The 16,324-nt window shown below is 42.1% G+C and overlaps 1 protein-coding gene across 4 annotated transcripts in view; it reads right to left on the bottom strand.

Annotated features, from left to right (window-relative positions):
• Positions 1-5,778: 5,778 nt before the first annotated feature.
• Positions 5,779-16,324, bottom strand: part of eml6 (EMAP like 6) — a 100,945-nt gene continuing 90,399 nt past the window's right edge. For 2 of the 4 annotated variants that reach the window (XM_079559851.1, XM_079559852.1), the window contains 14 exons: positions 16,054-16,183; positions 14,911-15,009; positions 13,098-13,118; positions 10,904-11,077; positions 9,485-9,693; positions 9,243-9,400; positions 8,439-8,553; positions 7,664-7,852; positions 6,855-7,027; positions 6,618-6,780; positions 6,449-6,552; positions 6,229-6,382; positions 5,889-5,989; positions 5,779-5,811 (listed from right to left, as the gene is read on the bottom strand). In XM_079559851.1, coding sequence (XP_079415977.1) covers positions 5,787-5,811; positions 5,889-5,989; positions 6,229-6,382; positions 6,449-6,552; positions 6,618-6,780; positions 6,855-7,027; positions 7,664-7,852; positions 8,439-8,553; positions 9,243-9,400; positions 9,485-9,693; positions 10,904-11,077; positions 13,098-13,118; positions 14,911-15,009; positions 16,054-16,183 — 1,815 coding nt within the window. In that variant the 3' untranslated portion in view covers positions 5,779-5,786. The remainder of the gene's footprint in view (positions 5,812-5,888; positions 5,990-6,228; positions 6,383-6,448; positions 6,553-6,617; positions 6,781-6,854; positions 7,028-7,663; positions 7,853-8,438; positions 8,554-9,242; positions 9,401-9,484; positions 9,694-10,903; positions 11,078-13,097; positions 13,119-14,910; positions 15,010-16,053; positions 16,184-16,324) is intronic. The other 2 variants (XM_079559853.1, XM_079559854.1) reach the window with 1 other exon arrangement.

The following is a 16,324-nucleotide window of genomic DNA, read 5'->3' as shown; positions in this document are numbered from 1 at the left end:
TACCCAATTTGCATTTAAATTAACTTATATTTGAGCAGCATCAGCTTCGTGGTTGTATAAGCTACACAGCGGCGGAGTGATCTGCTAGAAAATAGTCCCTTAAAATGCGATCATTCATGTGATACAAGGTCAATTATATTCCAAAAATGATTCTATCAACACAGACATTTATATGGTTAGTCTGGTGTTATAAGGGATTTGCCTCAGGTTCACTGTGGAGCGGGTCAGACTGTTTTTAATGCAGGCTAGCTGATACCATAGAAATACGCTAGCCTTGCACTAGCCTAGCACCACAAAACTCTTCAAATATAAGAACTGCATGAATTACAAAAGAAATATCTCCAGAAATCAGCAACACTCTGGATAACTAGGAAATGAGGCCCTATGTCAAAAATCCTGAAATATCCCTTTAAATAAAAGGCCCCTTGCTACCACTCGTTATGTCATATACTTTTTTAAAAGAATGGAATTGAAATGATTTGAGATTAGGGTTACATACATTTACACAAACCAGTATAAGGAAGGGCATCCAGCCTAAAAACACATCCACGGCTATGAAGAAATTCCCAACTGTACTCTTGGTTTGAAGAAAGACACGAGACAAAGGCTGAAAGTTGTATATCTGTTTATATGTTTCACACGCACATTTGTGAATACAGCCATTCTTTATAAAAAATCATCCACAAACATGTTTTGGTTAAAAAATAAAGTCATGCATCATTTTATGTTCCATTTACAGAATGATACAAACCACATGTCACTGCCAAAGAAGACTGTTTTAGAGAGCAGCGCGTTTTCTACGTCCACGCAATATTTTGAAGTTTATATATATTCATTTAGAGTGTTCTTGGCTTGTTACATCTTTTATCTGCAGCCACCACAGAAAACACGACGACACAGACCCGACTTTCACGAAAACACGCAGAGTTTTGTCATAAAATGAGACGATTTTTCTTTCTTTCAAGTCAAAACATCACAAGCTCATATCCCTGTGGCAGATTATAATGTATATTATTATTATAAGACTCTTGCTAAAATAGTGCTAAATCTATACTCACAAAGTCAAGTGTGTGCATAAAATAAATACTTTTTTTTTTTTTTATCTTAGTGCAGTTTGAACTCAAAGTGAGAAGTGCCGCCGTTTCAGAGGCAAGGAAGAACTCGCAAAAGATTATTCTGCTGCATTGTAAGGACGAAAGGTCGACATTTCAGCTCAGGGGAGTCTTTGGTCCTCATGGCATTCTGACACTGCTGCGATGCCACCCCCTAGTGGCAAGGGGCGAGTCCAGAATTAACTCTATAAAACGGAATCCAATGCAGACTTTACATCTCCCAAAAACAATATCGTCTCTTTTTTGTTCTCTGGATTTTTAAAGTTTGAGCTTTTGCCTTTGATTGACAGGCCCTGGAGATCTGTGAGCTTCCCGCCTTTTTTCCCTTTTAAGGAGAAGCAAGGTGTGCCATGTGAGTCATACACCACATGGGCCCACATGTATCTATGGGGTAAACGTAGGACAAGGTTTGGGTGGTTGAGATATCCTGTTTCAGCTTCATGATGGACGCCTCAGATTACAGGAGAATGGGGTCATGGCCCAGCCCAGATCCGTGACTAATTTCACTGATCCTCTGGCGGGGTCAAAAGACGTCTCGACTGGAGCTTTGAGAGACCTACATTTCCCATAATGCAGCAGTATAGTCTTCTTTGTGGAGAGCAACAAACATAATGGTCGCTCGGCCCATTACATACGTTGGTACCGCTCTACACTTGACTCTTACAAACCTCTGTAAACTGTTGATATGTTTCATAATTCATTCGTGCAGGAGGTGTTGGTCTTGGTTCATGTTTTCATTTTTGCAAAGTTGAATGCTGAACTTTGCGTCTTTGACCTCGTAGTCACGATCACAGTAGATGTTTTTCGACAGGACTGGGTTCTCCTCAGAGGCTTCTTCTCGCTCTCGTCAAGCTATGACACTTCAGCTAAGACCTAAGCTAGAGAACTATTTAAACTCAGGACTATCATGATCACACCTTTGTTTACACTGGACCGGGATTTGGCTTTTCTTCAACAGTCTTTAGCCAAAAAAGAGATGGTTTGAGAGAGGAGTAAGGATTATTCTACCAATGATACAGCAGTCCTGAAGCCTCCTCTATAACAACTTAAACTTTCCCATGTGTATAAGCCAAGAAACAGTGCTAAGAAAGACCCGTATCAGGAAATGCAATTCATGTATTTGGTTTTGAAACACATTTTAAATACATTTTCTCCAAAAAGAAATGTAATGGAGGCATTTGTCTTTTCTGCCTTCATGAGTTTCTGTTCTCCAACCTCTTAATCATGTTTTTATACATATTACTCTCAGCAAGATTTGAGTAGTTCTTGAGAATAAAAATGGCAGTACTTCTAACAGACAATCCCTTTTCCAGAGGTTTAAATATCTGTTGACGAAGTCCCTTTAGCGAGAGGTAAAACGTCCAAGTCTTGAACACTTTACAGAGTATAGATGACAACTCAAGAGCCTTTGTTTGCAATGGGAACTCCTTTGCGACATACAGGTGCCTGGAACACGGCAACTAGCTAACACTAGTTTGTCAATTTAAAATCATCGTTTACGACTCTCACTCTCTTCTTGATGAGAAAGTACAAACAAAGCCCAGACTTTTTTGTTTAACTTCATCAAACTGTTCTTCAGACAGTGCAGGAACACTGATCTGCAAACCTTCCAAGCTAGCGCTACCATGGCGCTTGTGTTGAATGCCACATAAAAACTATGTCTGGGCTTCCAGGTTGTGTGTACCTAGTTGTAACAAGAACAAGCAAGAACGAGGAAGAAGCCTCTGAGGAGAAGTGAAACGTCCTCCACTCTAACAACCCAGTCCAATCGACGACACATCAAAACTTCCACAATGAGCCATGAACAAAAACCTCTGCATTGACTGTGACATCAACACAACCTATGAGCTTAGTGTAGAACGGTACCAAGCTACTCTTCTTCTAATATATATATTTTAATCATACATTTAAAGAAACCATCTGGAGTGCACACGCTCACCTCTAACTCTCTTGCATTAGTTTCTGTAATAATTCATAACCCTAGGACAGATATTTTTACAACAGTTATATATATGTATATATATATACTGTATAACAGTACAGACTCGATCCCAGCCACACGACTTCCCTAACGCTAAAAGTACATCTCTACAAGCACTCTCTCGGACGTATACAGCTGTGCGATCTCGGTGCTTTGGGCGCGGAAAACGAAAGCAGCAGCGAATTCAGAGAAACAAACAACTCAACATTCTGAGTGTAGCACCAGACAGTACAAAAAAAAACTATGAGTAGGTTGAGCTCACGGTCTAGGATGTGATGTCACACTTTCAGATGGAGGCAGGGTGTAGCTCTATAGGAGAGGTCGGACTCAGTTAGCAAAGCGCAAATCTTAAGGCGGCGATGATTTCAGAGTTAGGTCTCCATGGGGTCTTACTTTGTAAACTACAGTGTGATTATTACACAAGATCATTTTTAACCACTTTCTCCACATTTGCAAAGTCCAAACTGTGTAACTGTGGATCGAAGTGATCAAAATCAGTGGTTCCCAAAGTGGGGTAACATTTTGAAACTCCGTATAGTCCCTTTAAGGAAGGGCTGATCTAAAGACCTTTATCTACTGATGAGGTCAGAGTGGTTCACCTGGTGAGCTTCATTGAAACAGCCTTTCAGTTTTATACAGGTGTGAGGAAAAATAACAATACGGTCTAAAAACTGTGTAAAAATTATGCGCACACTGTATTTTTATTTGACCTTCATTTAACCAGGAAAGACCCACTGAGATTAAGAATCTCTTTTACAGGGGCGTCCTGGCCCAAAGCTGCTGACCCACTGACAAGCTGCCACTACTGTTTAAGCCGGAAGGCCTGGACACGCAGTAGAGTAGATTTGTTTTGCCACAATAGGACAAAATTGGGAAAAATATATTTGGGGGAAAATAAAAAGATTATTAATTGTTAACATAACGTATGAGTCCAAATCAGCCCAATGTATTTTTTTGGCAGTCCACCATGCTTCACTTTGTAAACAAAGCCTGAAATGTGCATTTCATTAATTTGCATGATCAATTGGGACATACCAGAGGTATTGCAAGAGCTTGAAACGAGTTAGGGCTGCAGGTAATACTTTATGCGCGACTATGTACAACTTTCACAGCCTGGAAACAGGAGAAAACAGGAAGCGCAGCTTTAAAGATTCCCCTGTAATACACATAGGTCGATGATGCGCCAAGAGAGCAAAAGTGTCTCTTATTTGTATATCGTAGTGCAGTAGTTCTCAACTGGTGAGTAAACTGGTGAGTTTAGTTGGTTGTGGGCCTTTGTCAGAAATGATTGTTAAAATTGGAAAAGTGTAATCCTTTTCAAAGACATTTAAGGCCTTAAATTTGGCACAATTCATCAAATGACTTGAAATGCTTTCCAATGGCCTGTCAGCATCTGCAACATGACATCATGTGAACACAACCTATCAGGACTAACACCAAACATAGGCAGGAAACTCCAAAAGGCACTTCACGGCTCTGGGATGGAAGGTCTTGGTCCAAGCAGAGAGCAGCTCCTCAGATGTCCCTCGCCAGCTCCCGTACGCACAGCTTCTAAACGTGTAAATCCAGAGTCCTGTCTCTGAAACCGTCGTTTCCGAGAATCCCCTCATTATCAACTGCATAATTAGAACTGCATGGTGAAACATGTCATGGAAAATTACAAAAATAAAACTTAACGGAGGCACGTAAAGGCGAAAAATGCATGATATCGATCCAAACAATCAGGACTACGCCGTTTATGCTTTAGAATTTGTAATTGAGGGTGAGACACTGCAAGAGCATACGAATAAATTAATCAATACATTTAGAGATAACAATGTGAAAATGTTTAAAGTAAGAGGAAAATGTTCCATAGCGTCATGACGCTAACATCCCAGGCTAACGACTGCTTCCTGTCCTGGTTCATCCCTATGTAGAGTTAGCCGTGTTAGCTGAGTTAGTTAGAGTTAGCTGCTCGATAATCACCTATGACATGTTATAAAACTTAACTCAAGATGTAAATACTTCACTGGAGGAGACTTCTGTGTAAGTGGTGACGCCATGAAGCTAAAGGCTAGCATGCCGCTAAAATGGTAAAATGGCACCGTAATCTGAACACATTTTTATGAAACAGCACTTGGCTTCACGTTTAATGACGCTGTCTTCTGTTTTTGTTAAATCTTACTTTATGTTTTTTATTTACATCAAAATGTGGACGGGAAGTAGTCTTTATCCTAGACTGGCGGACGAAGTTAGCCAAGTTAGCCGAAGTTAGCCAAAAACACAGAACCTATTTAACGTAAAAATGCGATCATTATTAAACATATTGAATAAATAAAACAGCATAAACCATATAAAATACAAATTTCAATACAAAATATACAAAAATGTCTGTAGGCGCTACTTTAAGTGGAGTTTTTTTCTTAGCCTGCAGTGTCTCCCTCAAACAAAGACCTCAAACATAACGCACACTAAATAATGACGATGTATCTGAAGCATTCATAAGTGAAACATTGCTCCTGTCCCGTTTAGTGACCTCTCGGCCTGCCGGCTCCGCTGTGGAGATTGTGGCATTCATTTGGCAGAAGAAGCGTTGGCGGAGCGCGGGCCAGTGCCAGACCTGTGTGTGGTAAACGCGTGGCTGGAGACGCTCCTCTGATCCACTTGTGGTGCTTTAAGGCGCTTCCCGTCGACGCGGCAGAGCGGTCTGCAGGTCACAGGCATTTCCACAGAAACACGCTGGAACAGGCCGAGAAACACACAGATTAGTCATGTCACAAAATGACAGACATGATCTCATGTTGAAAGTACTGTACCTGCAGTCGTCAGCTCCGGTGCTCACCACAAACTTGTCCTCGCTGGAGAAGCGGATGTTGGTCACATGAGCGGAGTGGCCGAGGTAGCGCTTGTGTTTGGCCTTAAAATAAATATAAAACTCAACACTTGGTCTGCTCTGGTGGAACAGTTAAAGCAAACGTTCTTTAATTAGTGCTTCATTAGCCACTGTCCTGGCCAGTACGCACAGTACACACAGTACACACAGTACACACAGTACACACAGTACACACAGGACACACAGGACCTCTGCATCCATTCATCAGCATCATGCCTCACTCCGAGTACATACAAATGATATTTAGAACTAGACCGACTCACAAACTTGTCAGTGCAGGGAAAGTCGAACAGCTTGATGAGGCCGAAGTCGTCTCCGGTGGCGATGTTGAGTCCGGCGTGTGACACACAGGCGCACAACACATCGGCCTTGTCCGCGTTTCTGGGCCAGATCCCCAGCACCTCGTCCCCCAGGACACTAGAGGGCAGTCACACACAGTGTGCTACAGCTGAAGGACAGATATATTGGATATTTCACTCATACCTGGTCCATGTGGCCCATGTGATCCTGTCGATGAGCGTCTGATCCAGCATCAGTTTCCCTGAAGGGACCTCGAACACCAGCCGCTTGTACGCTCCCGTGGACACCTGCAGACGACAAACAACCCTGTTTACTACGTCCATGTCCTCATACTGTGTCTCCGCGTGCAGACCTGTATGTAGCTGCTGTCTGCAGAGAAGTCCAGCTGCAGGATGAAGGCGGGGATGTCGCTGCAGTAGGCCAGGCGGCTCAGACTGGGCCCTGCTCCCATGTCATACACATCCACTGTGTTCTCCACGGAGCCCACCGCCAGGAGGCGCCGGTCCGGGCTGAACCTGCACAGTGTGTTAGGATACTCCATTACACTGTGTCTCAGCCATACCTGCAGTACTTGTAGTACACACAGTACCGTATGTCCTGGATGGCGGCGCTACGGTCGCGTTTCTTGGCCCACATCTTGAGGGAGATGGCGAGCAGCAGGAGGAACTCTCCGTTCTTCATGCCTACAGCCAACATGTCCCCGTCAGCGCTGTAGCTCACACAGCGCGCCGCGTGGCCCACGCACACTTTGTTCAGCAGCTTCTGCACACGCAACACCAAGAGACATCTATGAACCCACTTATTTTACAGTTCTTTCTGCCAAGCTAAAGCTTGGTGTTGCAGATATGTGAGATTTTTAAAGACACAGATAAGTGGTTTTGTTGCTGTTTTGTAGAGCTGTGATGTGATTTAAAACTGCAGTTCTCAACTGGCAATGACAAGCCATGACCAAAATAAAAAATGAAAGTGTAATGTACAATGTAAAACAAAGCTGAAACCATATAAAACAACTCCACACCAGTCTTATTAACAAACACTTTTTCAATTGTTAGAAATGACAAACCTTCTGACCCACTTTTGGTTCCTGACCTGTCAGTTTGTGTTAAGTGTATCCGTATCTTAGCAGAGTGAATGCCATTTTACCCCCTTACATTATATTGTGTAGCAGACACTGCAGGATGATGCCGTGTTTAAATATGTTCTAAATCATTCTGTGAAGTCATTGGGATGTGTGAGGAAATGTACAAATGACTTTCAAACACAATGAACAATTTCAGCTGAACTCGCTCCCTCTGTCGTGGTTTGAACATGGAAAATAAGCGAGTCCATTCGGTGAAGTCTGTCAGAGTGGATTCTGGTCTTTGTGGTGTGTTTGAGCGGCGCTCAGAGCCAGTGCACCTTGTCGCTGAGGTCCCACAGGCGGATGGTGCAGTCCTCACTGGCACTGATGCACAGGTCTTTGGAGGGATGCGTGGCCAGCCCCCAGATGCCCCCTCGCCCGTGACTGTCCAGCAGGATGTTGGACGCCGCGTTCTTCTCGCCCACCTCAATGATCTCCCCGTCTTTGGTCCCCACGAGGATCTTCCCCTGGGCACAGAAGGAATGCAGAGCAAGTCTTTGTGAATTTGTATCCAATTGATTAGTTATTGTACATAATTTACACTTTCTGTTTTGTTTCTGTGTGTATGGGTCCATGAACAGAATTAGCCTTGTTTATATTTATTTTATATTTATATTTAACTTTGTCCCTGTAGTTTAAAGGGGCTAGATGCAAGTTAGCCATTTTATGCTCACTACTGCCACCTCAGGCCATATGTGTAACTGCATCTTCAATATTAAGCTCCTGCCAGTACTTTGGACCCAAATTAACAACTTTTTGAGTGACAATGTAGGATTTTAGAGGCAGTTGTGGTGAACAGGTCTGGGCTCATTCTACACATTAGGACATTGTTGAAACATGTAGGGGGAGGAAAATACGTTTTAACATATTTAAACTCTGTATAGTCCCTCTAAGGGACAAAAGTTATATATTTTCATAGAAGAATTGCACGAGAGGTGAGTAAATGATGCCCAGATGGTATGTGGTCTTTCTAGTGAAAAGTAGAAGGAATGAGTTGCCATGTTCATTTCTCCACACACTGACACTAATAAAGAGTTGACCAGGTAGAGTTACCTTCCCTCTGCAGACGGAGCGCACACACTCCACCTGCTGCCCGGTCTCCAGCTGAAACGCCCTGCAGCGTTTCATCTCCTGGTCCCACAGCTTCACCGCACCCCCCTCTTTAGTCCTGAAAGCAGACAGTAAAATCATTTCAAAGCAATGTTACTCTTATTTGAGTAAATATATCGGCTACTCTACCCACCTCTGCTCTTATGTTTTAGAATAAGAACTTTATTTATATAGTGCCTTTCACAGACATGGTCACAAAGCGCTTTTTACATGAGACAATTATACATTCACCCCACATTCGGTAGTGTTCAGGTTCCCCTGGGGGAGATGGACAGAAACGCTGTCGCAACTGCACGAGCAGTCCCACCACCATACACACACACACACACACCCACACATCATTCATCCTGGCGTATTGTACATGTTTTTAGTGGTAGGGGAACTGGAGTACCCAGAGGAAACCTATGCAATTTTATTTAAAAAGGCACTTTGTGTGTAAAAAATGTCAAAATTGCTGATATTTTCAGCAATGAAATCTGAATAATGGATTGAGCCAGGTTTATATTCATGCTTTTATTTTGTTGATATATTAGACACAAAACATGTCAATATTTGTTAATAAATAAGTGTGTGAAAGGCGAGGGAGCTGCACTGCTGGATAAGTTTGGTCTTTTTTTTATGTTTAGGGAGAAACATAATAAAAAAACAGTTTTTCCTTTAAGTGCAGGTTAGGATGTCATTTGCATCAGTGTTTTTGTATCAGTATGAACTGGTTACTCGTGTTATGACAGAACAGATCAGACTCACGGCCTCTCTTTGCCCCCGGTGACGATGAGCCCGTCCCTCAGCGTGGTGTACATGGTGAACACCGGGCCGGTGTGAGCTTTGGCCACCACCCGCTGCAGGTAGTGCTCCCTCCACACGTACACGTCCCCGTTAATGCCCCCGGTGAACGTCAGGTTATTCTGGACAAACGGGACGCAAACATTCACCGTCAGGGCACATGTTTAAACTCCAGTGGAAGAAAGACAGGACACCGTCGTACTCACCGCCCCGAAAGCCACGGAGAGCATGGTCTGCAGGCGCCCCTCCTCCACCGTCCCCACCACGCCCTTCTTGTACATGAGGGCTCCTCCGGCCAGAGTCCAGAACTTCACGTGCTTGATGCCCACCGACACAAACTGAGTGTCCGAGTCCGGTCTGAACTCCACCACAAAGATGCGGTCAGGGTGTCCCGTCTTACAGCATACTCGGCTCCCTGCGGACACACACAGCGGGTATTTAGTTTACATCTAGAGGTTTCATGTGCCTTCCTTTTTTTCATGTTGTATTCTTTGCTGAACGGGTGTTTGCACTGTTTGTTTGTGTCTCTGTAGTTTTTGAATTTATTGCTAAAATGAAGCAGCAATAACTATGAGTAACAATTAAAAATATATATTGCTAATTGAAATAAGTCACTGTATTACCACTGGAATGATTGGGTGATTTCAGCACTCAAATTGTCTTCATCTTAAGGCATGTCATGCTTATCGCTGGCAGCATTTTTCTTTTACACGAGGCAGATTTGTAGAGCACAATTTGTGATACACAGATACATACAATTAGTAGAAAAAACTGTATGTAAAAAAAAAAAACACTGAACATGCATTTAATCATTTAATGACATTAAAAGGTGAATTGAGCTCTACTTTCAGTGTCATATACACAGTGATTTCCAACTTTAAACTTAGATTATTCTGTATTTACTAAAGGGATAGGTTAAAAAAAACATAATACTGAAACAAACCTTTGACCATAAAGAAGAACAGTTCTTTTCATAGTACTTACTTATACTTTCTTTTTAAACTGAATTCTTTTCTGCCTGTATTTGAGGCCCGTCTCACATCTTCTGGAAGTCTGTTTTAGACTTTAGCTGAGTAAAATTGACACACAGGCCTCACCGTGTTTAGTCCTGACTCTGTAACTCCTGGTTCTGGACAGTAGAGGGAGTCCTAGTGAAGCACTGAGGTACTATTACACATGTTCACATGAGTGGTGGGACTCGATTAAATGTTTAATATTTATTCAGGGGTTATATTTATTTCCTACATTTCAACTTATTTTGGTGGAGACTTTAGAGACAAAATCAGTTTGATTTATTTTGGAGAAGTTTATGTCAGCTTAACTTTGCGAATAAACAGGTAAAATTGCTTTTGGCTTTATATTCCTAAGCAACGTCTGCGGGAAAAAGGAAACAGAAAAAGTGTCTGTACCGCTGAAGTAAATAAGTGATTAATTTAGATTAATAGTTTTAATCGTATTAAACCTTATGTACTTTATTTATGGGAATTAATTGAAAAAAGTCCCAGCCCTAGTTCACATCAACAAAACATACCAATACTACTGTGTACTAAGTATTCTAAAAGCCGGAATAGTATGAGACAAGCATAAGTCACTGGAGCCTGTTGTGTGATGTCATGTCCACAGACCTTCCTGCCAGCGCCACACAGTGATGGTGTGCTCTGGTTCCACTCCCACAGACAGCAGCAGCTTCCCCGTGGCGCTGAAGTTGATGTATCCCACCCCTTTACTGTGGGGGCAGCGCAGGATGGACAGGGTCTGCTTGCTCAGGGCGTCCCAGATGTGGATAGACGGGGTGCTGCCTGGACGGAGCGGGTGAGAGCGGATGCTTTTGTTTAGTCATCAGACAGAAGAGAGCGCGAGTCTCACTGAAGGAGAGGGGCACAACCAGGACAGACAGTGCAGTCGGGGAGTCAAGGCAGCCAGCAGACGCCCCAGGAGACAGAGACACACGTCGGCACCATTTACCGTCTGCAGATCTACGTTTGGTTTAGATTTTAGTCGGGGTTGTGTCATTATTTTTATATCATGAGGTTAAAAGTTTCATTTCAACCAGGAAGACTGTATTTCCTCACTGCTAGCTTTGCCTCTCAACCAATCACCTCGCAATAAGTTAATGATTAATGATTCTCAAACTGCTATAGATGACAACCTGCTTTTATAACTGACCAAAATATACCTGCCCGTCTGCATAAGGGTTATTCATCCTTTTTTTTCACAGTAAGGCCTGAAATAAAACGCTAAACCCAAGAACACATGGCTAATTATGCTAAATAAACAAAGTCCCATCACACTGTCTCAGCTCTGGCAAAGTTCTTACACTAAAGACTGAATGAAGGCATCAAAGCGGTAATACAGACTCTTCTCCCCACACTCTTGCTTATGCTGGTGCAAAGAGGCCAAAGAAAATAGTTTAATCTAGTATTTTTTTATCATATCGCCAACCCTTACCGTAACCCGGTTGACGTTCTCCGCGCATCCCCTTCCGCCTCCAAACCCAATTCAAATCTCAACCCCTGATCTTTACCTTAAGCCTGACCCAAGGAGAAAACTGCCATGGTTCAGAGTTACTCAGCTGGGGAGCAGAGGCAAATCTTGGGTTTCCCTGTTAACATCAGGGTCGACCCCGCCCTCTCGATGTTAGCATAGCATTAGCGACTGCTCAGTTCTCAGCTGCAATCTGCATCTATCAATTCACATTTCGAAAACTACAGTCTGGTTTATTTACGCTTACTTCCTTTAATTTTTTTTTTTTTAAATCTTAATCTTATCTTTATTGTTCATTTTTAATTAGCATCAAATTGTGAACAGGAAGTCACTGCTATCCTAAACTGGCCAACAGAAAGTTAGCCAAAAACATTCCGTGCACAGAGCCTATTGGCTATAGGTTCAGGTACTTCGGTACTAGATACTAATAGCTAGGGTTGCAAAGGGTGGAAATTTCCCGATACATTTCTGGAAATTTTCAATGGAAACTTCAGCTCGGAAATTTGGGGAATTAAACAACAATTTGAACCTCAAAATGCTTAAATAAACATGATATTTTAGCTTTTTTGTTGAATAAATAATTGGTGATCTATTAGTTCAGTTTTTGAACCGTTAATCTTGCATTTGAGTGACATCACACCCCGATATGTTCTATCACACAGTGAGTGGACAAATTCTCATGTCTCTACAGACGCTGATCATTACTGTACAAAGACTGGATGGAGCCTGTGTCTGACACAGAGCTGCATTAAGCAGAACAAACCTACATTATAGACTTTTGAAACTATATAATATTGTAATACTGCACACTTAATGTGCACAAGCACCTAAAACACTGCCCTCTTCAAACCCTGCTGTCAGACATTTCAAAGATAATTACTTTGAGACTTTTCATCTCTGCTGTACACATCTGATAGATGTGTACAAGTAGAGAAGCGGCCTTCAGGTCTGTTAATTCCCACTTAATTCCCAATAATTCCCATGGACAATTTCCAAAATTGAAAATTCACAAAATTTTGCAACCCTATTGGCAAAACCTCCAACACCAATATCGGTATCTACTGCGTTCCAATGGCGTGGCGTGACAGCATAAGCGGGTTTGACCGTGATTTGCCAACTTTCTGGTTATCCAATGACCACTCTTGCCCCTCTGACCACTCTGACTGCTACCCTCTGTTCTCTACTTGTTTCTGCCGTTTTAGCTACGACCTCCTCAGCCTCTCCAACTAAGTCCCTCCTGGTTGAACGACGGTTAGTGCGACACTATAAATCACACTCGGGGGGGGGCCTCTGGGTCCTGGGGGGCCCGTCATGGGAAGGCGGTGCGGTTGTTACCTGGAAACTCACTGGTGTCACCTGAAGTGTGGGGAGAGCGATGGTGGCAAATGAGGCCAGCCAAACACACACATAAAAAACAAAAGAACAAAAACATGAAAACCTGTGGTGAGTGTTGAACTTTATGGACTGACTAGTTATTTATTATTATTATCATTTATATTTCTGTAGTAGATCTAAAGCCTTTAGTTGAAAAAACAAACAAACTTATAGCTCAAATAGTTTTGGTGCAAAGTTCAGTTAACCAACGCCTCATGGAAATTATTTTAGGCATAAATCATTAAAGCCATGTTGGATGATATTTCACCCAATAATTCAACTTTGCAGGGAGTGGGACGTCACCTATTCATCTCCATGGAGACACTGTTTAGCTTTGACAAAAGGAAGCCAAACATGAGCTTTAAATATGTTTGGTCCTTTTCCAAATGCTTCAAATAACATCACTGTCAGCAAAGATATTTAATAAAACTCTACATCGAACATGATGCTCGTTGACATGGCAAATGTGGCGGCCATACTAACCAGGAGCAACACTTTCATTGAGCCAACGGCAGAATGTGAGATACACTCATTGGTTTATTACTTCTAAGTCGAAGTATCTCAGTCAGGATCAGCTTATTTCTTTGAAACGTCTTATTTTAGTCGTGTTGTTTAGCCGTATTAGCATTGAGGGTTCAGGGTCCAGGGTTCAGTGTTAGCATTCATTGTGTCACTGTCTCATGTTCAATAAATATTGGTCATGTAGTGTAAAACAGTAGACATACTGTTTAAAGTAGGAAACGCATGTTATATTTGACATAAATAGAAGTGAATGATTTGAAGTGTTTGACAGAGGAAAATCCATGAAGAAATGTTTTTGCTGTTTTTCTAATGTTATTCCACTTTAGCTCTAAAGTGGAATAACATTAGAAAAACAGCAAAAACTTTAGTTTTGCAGGTATTTTTTGACAAGACATAATCTTGTGATATCTGGCAAGATTCTGACGATCAGTCACAAGGTCAGTCACAATTATCAAAGAGTCATGAAATAATAGAAAAATAGATCAACATATCAAGGAAATAAGTGGTGTTTCCATGTGATTACATTGTACTGGGTTAGAAGGGCCAGTCACAAGATGGCCGCCAGAACTGCCATTCGTTCAAATGTATTACTATGACCATGTCCTATCTAGAGTTTCATTTAAAATCTTTGACTGTCAGCGTCTCACTGAGCATTAGCAATTAGCATTTGGTGAATTAGCAACTTATGACCTGGAATGATCCGCAGTGTGGCTTAAATTCACTAAATAATATAATACTTCTCGATATAAAAAACATGTTTACTTTTCTTTCGCCTTAACTAGACCAGATAAAATGTAAATGACATAGTACAGTAGAGAGGGTATGCACATTATGTCATTTAGTTCTGCAGCGAGTAGCAAAATCTGAGTTAGGAAATCTGTTTTTGCTTCCTTGTTTTGATTTTCTCTGAAGGAGCAAGAAAAACGTATTTTCCGATGACTTTCAAATAAAAGAAGAAAGAAACTCAACAAAATCAAGCTACTTTAAATGGTTGAAATAATGATCTATGATGGGTCTGGAGAAACATCCTTTTAACTCATTAAAAGTTTTACACACAGTTGTACACAAGTCTCGCAGTGAGCGTGAGGTTAGTGTTTCGAGAGTCAGTGGTAAAGTAAAGCAGGCAGGTTCAACAGAAGCAGGAGTAAAGCAGGGCCTTCAGTGCACACATTAGTAAAGTCTCTCACACACAGTAGTATAAGTACGACAGTATATATATATATATGTATATGAAGGGGGTGGGGGACAGTACCGATCTGTCCCGTGGCGATGGTGTTCTTGTACTTGGGGTGTTGGTTCACGGTCAGACACAGAATATCGTCAGTGTGCTCCTGGTAGAAGCTCTGCGTACCTGTGCCACAAACACAATCAGTCCACATCAGACTGTGTTATTAATGAAAATGTAAATCATAGCAGAGTCAGATTTCCAAAGAACTACTTCATGCCGAAATGTTTTTTTTGTGTACCAAATAAAGATAGACATGGAGAAGGACAAAGTGAGCCAATGGCCCAAACATGTACATAGTATAACAATGAATGCGAATCATAATTCTAACTTTAGCTTCATGCTACATGCTAACAGTTAGCAATCTGATGTCTGAAAACATTCATAAGGAACCAATTTTGACTTGACTTTATTAGTGTGTGCTAAATATGCTGTGTTCACAATTTGCAATGTTTGATGGCTAAATGCTAAACGATATAGGAAAAATACTTTGAAACAGCTAACAAACTCTGAAAGGTTTTTCGGGACTAGCTGGCTTGCTAATGGGGTGTTTCCACTGGCAGGCCCTACCCAGCCCAGTGCCTGATGTACCAGGTTTGGTGAGCGTCTCCAGTGCCCGGGCCAGAGTCAATCCGGTCAGACAAGTTTTCGGACCGTCCTTGGGACACGGCCCAAGGTCTTCAACTGATACTTGCGTGGCGTGAACAGACGGCTGGCCTTTGATTGGCAGGAGGAAAGAGGACAGCCCTCAGTAAAACAGGGATTTAATATTTCGCAACAACATACCGCTGTTGAAAAATGTGATTTTGCACAACTTTAGTGATTGTTAGTATAACATTAGCATGTAGCTTACCTTCATAGACATCTTTTAGCAGTTTCTTTCCTCTAGTTTTTGCCTTGGCACTTCCGAATAATTCCATAAACCTCACCAAATGGCAGCATTTGTCCACATTGTGCTCATCGCGGCTCACAAAACTTTTTATCACTGTTCTGTTGTTCCTTCAGTAATGAGTATTCCAGCATGTGCATTCGTGGGACCCCTTCCCACAATATCCGCAGGCTTGTATATAGTGGAAACCCTCGTGTGTACTGTGTATCGAATGCTATTTCTCCTTATCATTTCTATGTTGTGCAGTACTATGAAATACTAATGTGAGTTGCGGTTGTTACCGTTGCTGAAGCTGTGCACGACAGCGGTGGAGGCAGTGTGAAAGACGATCTCAGTGCCGTCGTTGAGGTAGTGCAGGTTGTTCCGACAGTCAAAGCCCCTGAAGCCAAACACGTGCTCCAGTTCCATATCCTGCACCCACAGACCGCATTTGTCAAACATTCAAGCCATTAGATTATTCATACTTTTCATGTGCACTGTCTGAAGCACTGTTTACACACATGACCAGAGGGTCATCATAACAAGGTGCATTGAGTTGCCTTGTGTATGAAA

This window comes from Gobius niger, assembly GCF_951799975.1.
Source record: "Gobius niger genome assembly, chromosome: 7".
Taxonomy (NCBI): domain Eukaryota; kingdom Metazoa; phylum Chordata; class Actinopteri; order Gobiiformes; family Gobiidae; genus Gobius; species Gobius niger.
Note: the sequence above shows the minus strand (reverse complement) of the source record. Positions and strands in the feature narration are given on the sequence as shown.